The following is a 14,436-nucleotide window of genomic DNA, read 5'->3' as shown; positions in this document are numbered from 1 at the left end:
TCCTAACACCAATTCCGAGTTTGTGTAGATCTATCTGAATTCTACAGTAAACATTTTATTTTATTTTATTTTATTTTATTTTATTTTATTTTAATTTATTTTATTTTATTTTATTATTATTATTATTATTATTATTATTATTATTATTATTATTATTTATTTTATGAGAGGCAGAGACACAGGCAGAGAGAGAAGCAGGCTCCATGCCAGAAGCCCGACATGGGGACATGGGACTCCATCCCCGGGGCTCCAGGTTCACGTCCCTGGGCTGAAGGCGGCGCTAAACCACTGAGCCACCCGGGCTGCCCACAGTAAACCTTTAATATGCATGTAACTCTTAACCTTATTATCACTATGTTGTGGAAATGTATGAAAAGTTTCTTCAAAAGATATTTTCTTAAGCCATATAGTAGTATAAAAATCTTAGTTCCTACTTCCCAAATTTCTGGAAAAATTTGATTGGCTCTTTTGGCTTTAGAAAACAAGAATTTTGGTCTGATTTCACCGGACTCTGAATTTAGATCTTCCATTATTTAAAATTCAAGCTCTCAAGAACTAAACAGTTAAAAATTTGAAGGAAATTCCTCAGTCATTATCTGTAGCAGATTATTTTGACTTTGCAAACTTTTTTATTTGATAGTGCCACTCTTTATATCTTGCTTAGTTGTCTTTGGCCTGACCCCTCTGTCATATTTAATAACGGTGGAGGGATAGCAGGGCTTGTTTGGAGGGCTTTGGGAACCCTGATGGTATTTTCTAGGAGCTGGTAGGTAATTGATAAGACAAAGAGGGTCTTTCCTGTATAATGCTGGTGAACTTAAAATTACTGTTTTTCCCATCCTGGGTTGGAGGGCTCCTCCACATTGTATAAGAATCTGCAGTTGGTTTATTGGTCATTTATGAACTCAGGCCCCGCGCCCATCATTTATTTTCTCATGTAATATTTTTTTTTCCTAGATGATATCAAGACTGGTCCTAGGAAAGATTCAAATTGTCTGTTTAATCAATGGAAGTGCTATATTAATAATCATGAAAGATCTCTAGGAAGGGGAATTTACTCCCTGGCCTGGATCTTATGTTTATTTGGGATGGTCGAGCTCTAGTCCCTTCAACAGGCAGCCTCCTGTTTGCCTTCCCTTTCCCCTCATCTGCCTTTCCCCTGTCTCATCATGAATGTTTAATTTCAGTTCTGACTTTTTAGTTCATTAATTTTCAGTCCATTGTCTGACACTTATAGTTCTGTAAATCCTCCTGTTTGTTCCCAAACACCCAATATTAGACTGTTTGTCTTTAAACCCAGGTAGGGATGGGTTTTGTCCTCCATTAAACTATTTCCTTAAATTTACACATATCCCTCCTTTCACAGAGATCCAGGTGGTGGAAGAATCCCTAAACCCAGAATCAGCTGCTCTCCCTGTTTGCACAGTCACCCTGGGAAACCTTACTCTGTGCACTTGGAGATGCTTCTGTGTGGTGGTTCTTTCTTAGTGCTGGTGCTTTCCGGTACTTGTAGAGTCAGGTCTTTCTCTCTCTGAAGGTAAAATGGTGGGGAATTTTTTACTGCTCAGTCGGTTCTTCTCTGTATCCAGAGATATACCCCAGAGTGTCTTCACATGGGAAACTTCTCACCACTTCTCTCTTCATTCTATTTAAAATGTGTCATTTATAACCACTTTAGCCTTTATGGAATTGTACAGTTATATCACTAGTCGGTAATGAGGCCTATTTGTTAAAAATACTTTATATGTTTCTCAAATTGTTGCAAAAGTGGATCCTACCCCCACCCTCTACTTAGCTATATGATTTGTTTTTGTATTGTTCTTACTGGTTTAATTTTGGAACTACAGAAAAGCAAAATATGTAAGTAAAGCTCTTTCTTATAGCTTGATTCCTGTCTGCATCCGTAAAACAGTGATAGTAATATCTAGTACTTTTTGAGAGTCAATTCATCCCACTCATATTCATTTATTTAATCCTCACAACTGAATGTGGTAGAGAATATTATTTCCCCTCTATGTACGTATGAGAGAAGTGAGACTTGGAGAAGTCATTTGCCCAAATCAGTTGCAAAACTCTGATTCATACTTAGGTGGTTTGGGCTAAATCAAATGATCACTAAGTTCACTTTTGCTTTCAATTTTCTGTGATTCTGAACAGAAATCTTTGTCTAATGGGTAGTGGGAAGAACATGAAGCTATCCTGTGGTTAATGTTGAGCAGCACAGGTGTGTCTTAGGTGGCATTGGGAGCATTTACTGAGAAGGGCTATGCTGTGTTTCCTTTTGCTGTTCCTCCGTGCACAGCAGCTTCCAGGGAAGGTGTTTTGATTTGTAAAACCTCTTTAGAGTGGTAATGTGAGCTGATAACATTATGTTGACCCCACGTTATCTACTGGATTTGTCTGGGGAAGAACTCTAGATGTAAGCATACAAAATGGAATGCGACCCTAGAAATCATGTTCTCCTCTTTGTCAGATGGCCAGGTGACTCCTCAAAGGTTGTCCCCAGCTAACTAGTGATTGCAGACAGGACTAGGAGGCTAGATTATTTTAGTCTGGTACCCTCTGAAACAGCACATTGCCTCCTTTTATAGATGTTTAATCTTTAATTTCCAGGCCTATTTAGGAAGATTATATCTGTTACAGGTCTTATGCTTGTTTAAAACTTTTGTTTACTTTGAACCTACCTACCTTTTGTTCTTTTGTAACCGGAATTAAGTCTGGAGGCTTTTTTTTTTAATGCAATGCTGCCACTCCCTGGTGATTAGGTAGTACTGCATTAGGAAATCTGATAGGCTTTCAACTGCCTTTGTAACTGCTTCTTGTATTAGGATTCATAAATCTAGGTACGAATAAACCAGTGCAGTAATTTTCTCTCTCTCTGTGTGTGTGTGTATGTGTGTGTGATCATTAAGTGTGCTAGAGTCAGAAGTTAACACAGATATTAAACCTCCAAAGGTCATCAGAATTGTTGGCTTGGTTCTGAAAGATAGACATTGTATGGTTGCCAATTATGCTACTTTTAAAAGCTTATTTCTGTTGCCTCTCAGGTTTTCCGACATCTTAAATGTGTTTAAAAAATATATAGAAGTATAGATTTCAGAGCATTGTTGCTAAGTCTGCTAGTAGATCTGAATTCCTTTGGGCTCCATTAAATACTTACAAGTAGTTCATTACTGTGAGAACTGAGACATGCGTTAGTAGTTAAGGAACTGGAGATCTCTGTCATCTCTTGAAAGAAGCCATATTCTCATAAAGAAATAACTCCTATGACTCTCAACAAAGTTCCTGAAATTTTTCTGTGAAGCACTGTTTATGGTCACCTACTAACAGAAGACACTACCTTTTGAGTATTATTGACTCAGTTCCAGATGCTTTTCCATCCTTCGTTCTTTCAGTCAATATAGGTTTCAATATTCCCATTTTACAGAAAAGAGGAGATGAAATATCTTATTAACGTGCCCGTAACAGGTAGTCATGTAGCTAGGAAGTGGTGAAGATAGGGTTTAAACCCAACTTCTGACAGACGTTACCATGTTCTTACCTACTACATTCCATGTTCCCTTCTGATTGTGCTTAAACTAGGTTTTATTCTCATTAGCTCTCTTTATAAAGGAAACTCTTGGATTATTGATTTTCATCTGGGTGGTAATTTTGCCCCCTTGGAACATTTGGCAATGTGTGGAGACATGTTTTAGGTGGACCGTAGGAATGTCTAGTGCTTCCTCTCTCCTTTCTCTCTCTGTGGCTTCCTCAGGTCTTTCCCATTTTTTCCCCCCTCCAGGTCAGTTGTTACCTTCTTCACAATTCTCTCTGCAGGAAGTAATTAATTGCTCTTGTGTATAAACTCTTGCATGTAACATTTATACTTTTTATGTTAACACTGATTTATCCTCATTTTCTCATCTTTAGTATAAAAGTGTAGAATATAAAAATGCAAAACAGATAAAAACTAAAAAGTACCCAGTATGTAGGTTTATTCTTTGTGTACAGTCTGTTTTATGCAAACCAGTAATGATGCCCTGTTTTTGTAGGCTTGTCTGTTTGACACAGTTAATTATAAAGTACAGACCCTGATGTTGATATTCACATTGGAATAGCACTTCTTCACATTTGAGTTTATCAAGGCTTTTGGCGATTCTTTTATTTCTAGTCATTTAAATGGCTTAAGTATTTTTTTGTCGGTTTTTTGGAGGCTTTCTGGTATTTAAGTGAAGACCATATACATACCTCTCATTTAAGCAGAAAGCATCTTACTTCATAAAGAAGTCTCCTTTGACATATTTTAGGACTTGATCATCTCCATAAACATAAAGTGGGTCTTGAATTTTAGTTCTCATTTATTTCTGTCTCACCTGCTGACTTGTGATGAGAAGGTAGATGCAGCTAAGAGGAATAAATGATATTGCATTAACCTTGGGGAGGTCTCTTAAGGCCCTCACTTGGATTAGAAATTATATTATGAGGCCATGGAAGCCCTAGTACACTGCCATATTCAGCTATCTCACAGCCAGGTGCACAGACACAATCTCCTTCAGGCTGTGGCCCCATAGCCTTCAACTAGAAAAGCAGTATTTCCTCCTTTATTCTTGAAAGAGCTCTAGGAGCAAAGTTAGCTTCTGGGGATAACATGACTTAAGTGTTCCACAAACATTTAGGGGCCCGTGATCATAATAGAACTTTAGTATTCATAAATATTTATGAACACATTGTTCCATTCTCTGGAAATTCAAAGATGAATAAAGTAGAATCTGCTCCATGGACTGCTAGTACCTTTACCGCTACACACAGTTTGTATGTTAGTTTACCATGTAGCAATTACTGCAAGTCGGGTGGCAGTACCACGGAGGGGGATGTAGTTCAGTCTGGGAGATTGGCGCATCTCAGATGACTTTGTGCCAGGCCTTGCAGGGTAAGTTTTTTCTAACAATGTCCTCAATGGCCTTGACACTGCGCTGACAAAATTTATAACTCTTTACCAGAATGATTAAGAATTAAAATAGAAGGATGTGCTCATGTAGTTTCGTGTAGTTAATGCTAAATAAAGAATATAATAGTGAATGAATTGGTTAAACTGAGGAGATTTATAGGCTCAAGCTTGGTCTCTTTTGGTTTCCTGGAATAAAGCATTTTGAGTGATAGGGTTAGAGGGTGCTCTGGCTGGGATTAAAAACACCTATGACCTCATCATTGACTTAATGTATTTTTGTGGTCCTGATAGTAATTGTGAGTCTCCCTCTCTGCCTCTCCACCTGTTTACAGGGGCTTTTGATCATGGGTATGGTATACACCAGTGACACCCGAAATCCTGTTCCTAATGCTGTTAGATTTTCCTTTTCAGAGTAAGAGGGACCATCTACTCATGAACGTGAAATGGTACTACCGTCAGTCTGAAGTTCCAGATTCTGTGTACCAGCATTTGGTTCAGGATCGGCATAATGAAAATGGTAAATATGTCCTGGTTTGATTTTTACATTTTCTTGTTAGCTTTGGACAAGGCTGTTTCTGAAAACATTCATTAAATGGAGATGACCACTATGAAAAATTGTCTCTAAAAAAGCTTTTCATAACCAAGGACATCATAGGAATGTTTATTTACTTTTGCTGAGTTCTTTCATTATTTTTGCTTTAAAATACCCCAAACAACCAGAGAGATGTGCCAATAACATCTTCCCCTTAAACTTGGAATAGAGATAGGTCTTCTTTGAAAATAACGGTAATTTCATTTTTTAAATTACTTTTTCTCTCCTAATGATGAGCTAATAATACTTAAAACACTAGGGTTACATTTTATTTATTTATTTTTTCCTTTTCAATAATCTGTATGATTGCACTTCTGCATTCAGGGCTGTGAACTTCAGTTTTGAAAGCATAGCTTTCCTGAGGGACTTGGGATTCAATTTGCATCTTGACTTTCACAATAATCAGGAAGGTAATTCAGAGCATCTTTTATTTTTTTCTTGCTCTGGCATTGTAGTTTCTAACTAATTTTATCAACACGTGAGATATGCACATAAAATGTGTATTGCATTTGTTTAGTTGTATAATTGTGCATTTTTATTGATTTTTCTTTTTCTTTTTCTTTTCTTTTTTTTTTTTTTGAGCGGCGCTGGGCCTCATGCTAGCTGATTCACATTTGTTACCCATTAATCATATGAGTTAGAGTTTGTCACTGCCCACTTTCAGGTGAGGAAATTGAAGCGGTAGAGATGCTCAAGGAGTTGCCAGGTGACATGTCTACTAAGTGGTCCCAGCCCGGCCAGAATTCAACTTGGTCAGCCTTGATGTCTGTAGTCTGCCCACTCATCTCCACTGTTTTTGGTGATGGGTTTTGAGTCAACAAAGCAGTAATCAAAACAGTTTTAAAGAATGATGTTCTTTTGTAATCACTAGTTTTTTCCTTCTTTGAAACTATAAAAATTTCTGTTAAAATAGTTAAATTATGGTTCCTAATTAAAAATAGTAACTTGGTGATATATTTTCAGCAGAAACAGTGTGATTTCACTCCATCCTGGAATATTTAGCAATAAGAAATCAAAATGGACAGGATCACTATTTAGTTTACAAGTGTGTTAAAATGTGATTGTTTTCTTCTTCTTTTTTTATTGCTTAAAGCATTTCAGCAAAATGTGAGGACTTTAGTAAAGGGCATAAAACACACTCAGTGGGATACTTTGTTCCTATTGTTATTCCTCCTGACCAGATCTGGTTATTTATTGTACTTTCTTTAGTGGCAGGTGAACGTGAAAGAAAGGTTTTGCAAACTTTTCCTAATTGTTTTGGGAGGCTCAATTTTAATATACTCTTAATTAATTATTTTGACAGACTCTGGAAGAGAACTTGTCATTACAGACCCAGTTATCAAGAACCGAGAGCTCTTCATTTCTGATTACGTTGACACATACCATGCTGCTGCCCTTAGGTAAGTACCGGAGACGTGGTCTTTCCTGCGAAGGAGCAGTCATCGAGCATGGGAGGTAGTGAGTCTGAGCTATCCTGATTTCTTTTGATAATCATGTTGTTAATCAGACTACTCTTATGGTCTCAGTAAGCTAACACTCCAGGGTTAATTAACTTTGTAGATTATTGGGATTTCAGATGTTACTTGTATTTTCATTAATCTGTGTGTGGGGAAAAAACAACTTAAAAATTTTTTTTATGTCCCCTTGGAAGTTTTGCATCTCTGTTCCCTTATTAGTATGCTGGTATTGAAAACTAGGATCCTGGCACTGGTTGGTAAAGTATTTAGGATGAAGTGTTATGATGATCTCCAGATTATTTTCTAAAGAATCAGTTACTTCTACTAGAAAAGACAGAGAAATCGGTGAAACATACATAGCAGCATGTACGTGAGAGCCTAGGCAGGTGTATAGGAAGTTTTATTGACCTATTCTTTGAATTTTTTTGTATGTATGAAAAATTTCCTACCAAAAAGCTTAGAGTTAGAATATATTGAAGATTTTATTCTGAGTAAGGAGTTAATATTGCAGGTAGCCTTAGGTAATTATGTGAAAAAGTGACCATGAGACCAAGCTTTGCGCTTTATGGTTTTATTTATTTATTCATGAGAGACACAGAGAGAGGCAGAGACATAGGCAGAGGGAGAAGCAGTCTCCTTGCGAGGAACTTGATGTGGAACTTGATCCCAGGACCCTGGGATCATGACCTGAACGAAAGGCAGAAAGACACTCAACCACTGAGCCACCCAGGCGCCCTGACTTTGGGCTTCTTAAGTGGTAGAGGAAGTAAGACAAGTAATAATCTTTTAACTCTTTCCCAACTAGAAAGAGTAAAGGGTGAAAGACTACTTTCTTTTTCTAAAGAATACAGTTGGAAAAAAAATAAGTCATAGGGATTTGCTTGCTTTTAGCTTAGCTATAATGAGATAAAATAATTTCTCTTTTATATTGCTCAGATGGTATTCGGTAAAACCATCTGGAGTCTCTTGTGCAAAGCTACATAACTAAAGCCAGTTATTTCAAGGCAAATTAGTAGCAACCTTTAGGGCAGGTTTGGGCCAGATCGTCTTTCATATGGTCTCCCATGTGTAGCTACTCTGCTCAGCCATTATAGTACAAAAGTCCTAGACAATATGTAAATAAATGAGGTGGTATATGCCAATAAAACTTTATTTATGGACACTAAAATTTGAATTTCATTTAATTTCCACAGGAGATATTGCTCTTCTTTTGATTTCTTTTTTAGCCATTTAAAAATGTAAAAACTACTGTTAGTTCTCTACTGTATAAAAACAGGCAGTAGACCAGATGTGGCTCAGGGGTCATAGTTTGCCAATCCCTGCTGTATAGGAAGGAGTATATGTGGTAGATTGGCTTCTTACATGACTTTAGATAAATTTCAAGAATTCTTCTGATGTTTTTTATAAGGTCTTCCAGAATTCCCACAAGTTCTTTATGTCTTTATGGCAATAACTTTCTAGTCTTAAACTTGAGATGCTGAGCAAAGCAAGTTAATGGAAGGTTGGATGGATGTATTGAGCCATTAAACTGTTAAGACCAAGTGTCTTGATCCTGGCATTCTTTCTTTTCTTGCTGTATATGTTCTTTCCCTCCTGTTTCTTTCTTTCTTTCTTTTTTTTTTTTTAAGATTTTATTTATTCATGAGAGATACAGAGAGAGAGAGAGAGAGAGAGAGAGGCAGAGACATAGGCAGAGGGAGAAGCAGGCTCCCTGTAAGGAGCCAGATGTGGGACTTGATTCCAGGACACCGGGATCACACGCTGAGCCAAAGGCAGATGCTCAACCACTGAGCCACCCAGGCGTCCTTTTCCCTCCTGTTTCTATCATGTGTCATTGGTTAAGGTACATGATTTTAAGCAGTGTAGTAGAGTTGAAGTTAAAATAAATAAATATGTGAGACATAACTCTGGTTATTTAATATGTTTTAGTATATTTGCTTAAAGTGAATATATTTAAATATTAGTGGCTCTTCAGATTCTGTGGAGTCATTTTATACTACTTTACTCTTTTTATTTTTTGAAAAAAATCAAAAAAACATTTTAAATTTTATTTACCTATTTGAGACAGAGACAGAGGGAGCCTGAGCAGGGAGAGGGGCAAAGGGAGAGGAACAAGTAGACTCCCTGCTGAGCAGGGAGCAGCCCTTTACGGCTCTCTGTCCCAGAACCCTGAGATCATGACATGAGCTGAAGTCAGACACTTGACCAACTGAGCCACCCAGGAGCCTCTATTTTAAGCTTTTTAGAGGAACCAGTTGTCCCACATAATTCTAGCTGGATCTAGTGAATGTACTTAACTAGGTTTATAATCACACACTTCTGGAGATGTGTAACTGTGTTGTCACTGCCTCTTCCTAGGCACAGAAGGTCTGGAATGCTGATGGTAATTCCATGTCTGCTTTTCACTGTGGATGTGATTAGAACCCTTACTGATTAGGTTTTTTTCTTCTTATGGTATTATCTTTGAAGTGGCCATGAGGTGGTTTCATTATAACTGTCATCTTAAATTTGATTTTGTTAGCTCTTGTGCATCCTGACAATTTGATTCTTTTTTTCAAAGATATCAGATAATAGTAGTCACATAATAATTTAATGATCTGGCCTAGTACATGCTCAGTAAATGCTTGTACATATATTGACATTTGTCTGCTTCTGAGCTAATCTGTATGGCTCTTACATTACTTAGTAATCTTGCGTGGTTCTCAGTGGCAGAGTGCTCACTATAAGATCATCTCCTATAAAAGCAGCATTGAATGGTGGTTCCTCCTTCCCATCTCTATTTGTTCCTTTTCTCTTAGCAAATTTGGATGATTTGATTATTTTGTTTTTAAGATTTTATGTATAATATTTACTTGAGATAGAACGTAAGAGCTGGAGGGAGGGGCAGAGGGACAAGCAAACTACCTGCTTAGCACAGAGCCCAACATGATGGCAGGGCTCCATCCCAGCACCCTGAGATAATGACCTGAGCTAAATTCAGAAGCTTAATTGGCTGAGCCACCCAGGTACCCCTGGATTACTTTAATTTTAAAATATGGCAGGAGGTGGTAGTGGAATTACATTTTAACTTAAAAAAATATGTTATTTATGTATTTGAGAAAGAGAATGTGAGCCAGGGGGAGGGGCAGAGAAGAGGGAGAGCTTGATTTGGGCTCGACATCACAACCTTGAGACCATCACCCCGAGACCACAACCTGAGCTGAAGCCAGGACCCCCAACCGACTGAGCCAACCAGGTGCCCCAACTTTTAACTTTTTTTTTTTCCAATTTTTCCTTCACAATCTATCCACAGAAATAATTTTTTTCCTCTATAGATATAAAGCAGTTCTGCCAAAAATAAAATGATTTTGAAAGTGACAAAATAGTCTATAGACACATGAAAAAGGATCAAATGAACATAGTGGGAAAAAAATGGGGAAGGGAAGAGAAAGACTGATTATGTTAGTGCTTAGCACCCTTCTTGTCAAAGATCAAAGTGCTTAGTTGTGTGACTTCATGGGACTCAGTGACTACGAGGGGGGCTCCTGCCATTGCATTCCTTCAGGAGGACAATGATGCAGAGCTTTCTCTTCTAAGCTGGTGCTAGGATTGTAGTAAGGGAGGACAGAGCACATTGTCTTCAGCCATCATGAATCATATGGAAGACAGATTTCCTCTGCAGCTTATTCTGTGTTGATATTCTAGTATTTCTCTCCCCAAACTAAATTCGCTCCCAGGGGAGATTGTGGGACCATGAGTTCCAGAAACCTTTATTGAGATTCAGCACTGCTGCTTGGCTGCTGTTTTTAAATTCTTGCCTTGGCTGTCCCTCATCCCTGCCTTTCAAGCTAAGGTTCTATTGCTGTTTGTTTTCTTTTCTTCATTACATTTATCAGTAGCAATATAGTAAAGTTAGTATCTTGAAAGAAGTATTTTTGAGTTCTCCTTACTTCCTGGTATGAAAGTGTTTTTGGGTCATGCTGATAAAATAGGAAAAAATATGCCAGAGTGAAATAAGAAGACTTCTGCTGTTGCTTTTTTTTTTTTTAATTTATTTTTTAAATACTTTATTTATTTATTCATGAAAGAGAAACAGAGACAGGCAGAGATGTAGGCAGAGGGAGAAGCAGGCTCCGTGCAAGGGTCCCAATGCAGGACTCGATCCCAGGACCCTAGGGTCAGAACCTGAGCCAAAGGCAGATGCTCAACCACTGAGCCAACCAGGCATCCTGTTTTGTTGTTGTTGTTGTTGTTGTTGTTGTTTTTTAAAGATTTATTTATTTGAGAGAGAGAGAGAATAAGCACACAAGTGGTAGGAGGGGCAGAGAGAGGGAGAGGGTCTCTTTCAGACTCCCCACCCAGTGTGGAGCCCAATGCAGGGCTCCCCATCTCATGACCCTGAGATCAGAACCTCAGCTGAAACCAAGAGGCAGGCAGTTAACTGACTGAGCCATCCCAGGCACCCTGAAATGAGAAGACTTCAGTTTGAATCCTGGCTCTGCCCCATAGTTTTGTGATCAGGGTCAAATTCATTAACTTTTGAGTTACTTTTGAGTTATTCATTTGACAAATTTACTCACGGCCATGTGATTAAATGACAGAACCCCAAACCAAACACACATCTTTTGGTTCTACATCCAGTAAGATAAGAGGTGTGAAAAAGTCTCTCAGAGTGCCTCACAGTAGCATGAGTAGTGTTTATAGTCACTGAATCTGAATTGGGACTTAGAAAATAAAAGAAAGAGGGGATCCCTGGGTGGCTCAGCGGTTTGGTGCCTTCCTTTGGCCCTGGGCGTGATCTTGGAGCCTGCTTCTCCCTCCTCCTGTGTCTCTGCCTCTCTCTGTGTGTGTGTGTGTGTGTGTGTCTATCATAAGTAAGTAAGTAAGTAAGTAAGTAAGTGTGTCTATCATAAATAAAGTAAGTAAATAAATAAATCTTTAAAAAAAAAAGAAAAAGGAAGAAAAGAAAAAAGTAAAATTAAATGTAGTTCTGTACCAAGTTATTGACAGCACAATTACTTAGCATCCATTTATCTTTCTGTTGCCTCTTGACTGAGTTGATTGGATACTTTGATTACTTCAGGTATGAGAGGAAGAGTTTAGCTTGAGGAGCCATCCCTAGATGCTCTGCGAAAGAGGAGATAAACCTGCTCTGAGAACAAACAGATAAATTTTATTACACTAAATAAAAATTATCGCTTGCAATTTGTTTCCTCTGTTACTTTTTTCACTCTAAGGATCATGTTTTATTGATGATCAAAGAAAGGATCCACAGAGATTGCTTTGTGACTGGACGTGTGACCTGGCAGAAATTTTGTGTTTTACTGTGCACTTGTAACCATGAATTCCCAAATATCATAAATATCTCCATGATTTAAGGACTGGTTGCCAACTTTCTGATGATCTGTTTCTTCAGGGAATCGAGCTACCCAGGCATCCCATGACATTGAAGAATTTTTTTGAAAACAAAAGTAAAGATACTATGTACTAGAATCTGTGGCATGCATTTAAAGCACTGATCAAAGGAAAGCTAGTTACACTAAGCACATAAATTCAAATGAAATTAAAGGATTGAGTTCCCACCTTAAATGATAAAAAGAATACCAAATCTAAAGGATGGACTGCTACTGAGCTCAGCATATGTAGTATATGTAGTATATGATGATGATTTACAGGTCAGGTAACAAGCTATCATCTTAACTACGGATTTGTCTTATGGAGATATATTTTAGTCTGAATTTTCTGGCAGCCTTCTGAGCCAAGAAACCCTAAACTGGCTCTGCAGGGCTTCTAAAACCCTCCTTTTCATTCTGAATTAATCAATCTCTTTACTTTGTTATGGGCATATAGGATCGTATGTGTAGTAGTTGGTACAGACTAATTATGTCTTTGTACAATTCCCCAACCATTCTTAGCACTGATACTGGTCCTTTAGCTCCTGAGAGCTCCCTGAGGAGTCTCATGATGCCTCAGAGCTTTTAGTTTTGTAGTTCCAAGATTATTTCCTGACTTTAATCACCTGTTGTTTTTATATGTGAAATAACCTCTACCTTCAGCATTTTTTAAAAATTTTTAAAAAATTTTTTTTATTTATGATAGTCACAGAGAGAGAGAGAGAGAGAGAGAGAGAGAGAGGCAGAGACACAGGCAGAGGGAGAAGCAGGCTCCATGCACCGGGAGCCCGATGTGGGATTCGATCCCGGGTCTCCAGGATGGCGCCCTGGGCCAAAGGCAGGCGCCAAACTGCTGCGCCACCCAGGGATCCCTACCTTCAGCATTTTTATTGTGTTGTCTGTATGTGCTTTGTACTTCATTAAACACCATAACCTGACAGTCATTTTATTTATTGGCTCATTCATCATTTAACACGTCATTGAGCTGCTAGTTGGGGAAGAGCTCAGAGGTGCTGGGAGCACCCACCTGAACAATACACTCTTTCTGCTTTTGAGTACTTCTCAGTCTTGTAAAAATTCTTTTATCGGAGCTACTTGTGACACACAGAAAAGTTGTAAGTATTGTGTTTCCCCCAGTCTTCCTCATTGTTAGCACAGAATGACAGAACTGTAGTGCAGTTATCAGAACCAGGAAATTAGCATTAATTTGATACAGTTGAACTGAAGACCATTCTGGAGATCACTAATGTCTTAATCATTCAAACTGCTATAATAAAATAACATCAGCTGCGTGGCTTATAAACAACAGAAATTTATTTCTCATCGTTCTGGAAGCTGGATGTCTGAGATCAGAGTACCAGTGTGTTTGAGTTCTGGTGAGATCGCTCTTCTTGTTTGCAGACTGCCGACTTGTATCCTTGCATAGCTTAGAATAGAGAGGGAACGCAAGCTTCCAGTCCAGCACCACAAGATTATCATGCCTCTCTTTGCAACTTCTTCTTCAGCAGTAAAAAATTCCATTCCTGTTGTTGAAATATAATATTTTTATCTTCTTCAAGAATACACATAGTTTCAGAATTTGTAACCCATGTCCCTGTGAGAAATAGATTTACTGCATAATTTTTGTCTTTAGTCTTGAAATGTGTCAGCAAGACAGCGTTTTCCAATGCTGCTTCGATCAGTTCTGTTCTTCCGCACCTCCTTATGGTGTGGCTGTGGTACCCATTTGTAATAGAGTTAGTTAGGTTCATCTGCTGGACCTTGTGTTCCACTTCTAGTTGATGTAGACTGTTGTTAAGTTTTAGATTTGTGAGGGTGTAGACTGTGGCTACTGTGGCTATGCTTCTGAGGGTCAGGGCTGTGGATGGACACCAAGTTGTCGACTCTCTTATCATGACCCATCCCCCACCTCCTTCCTACCCACCTGCTCCTTAATTTATCCTTCCTTCATGTTTTCATTTCAAATGAGCAAATGCAGGTCTATGTTTTCATCGCTTCTTTCTTATGTGAAGGGTAGCATCCTACAGATAACTCTTTAATGTTTGCATTTTTTACTTAATGGTATGTTTTGGTAATTGTTCCATATAG

At 38.3% G+C, this 14,436-nt stretch overlaps 1 protein-coding gene across 6 annotated transcripts in view; it reads left to right on the top strand.

The window, feature by feature from the left end:
* The window catches only part of RERE (arginine-glutamic acid dipeptide repeats), a 409,781-nt gene that overhangs the window by 236,085 nt on the left and 159,260 nt on the right, over positions 1-14,436 (top strand). For all 6 annotated transcript variants that reach the window (XM_038537878.1, XM_038537881.1, XM_038537876.1 and 3 more), the window contains 2 exons: positions 5,339-5,444; positions 6,823-6,919. In XM_038537878.1, coding sequence (XP_038393806.1) covers positions 5,339-5,444; positions 6,823-6,919 — 203 coding nt within the window. The remainder of the gene's footprint in view (positions 1-5,338; positions 5,445-6,822; positions 6,920-14,436) is intronic.

Source organism: Canis lupus, chromosome 5 (assembly GCF_011100685.1).
Source record: "Canis lupus familiaris isolate Mischka breed German Shepherd chromosome 5, alternate assembly UU_Cfam_GSD_1.0, whole genome shotgun sequence".
Taxonomy (NCBI): domain Eukaryota; kingdom Metazoa; phylum Chordata; class Mammalia; order Carnivora; family Canidae; genus Canis; species Canis lupus.
This window is presented reverse-complemented; position numbering and strand designations above follow the sequence as displayed.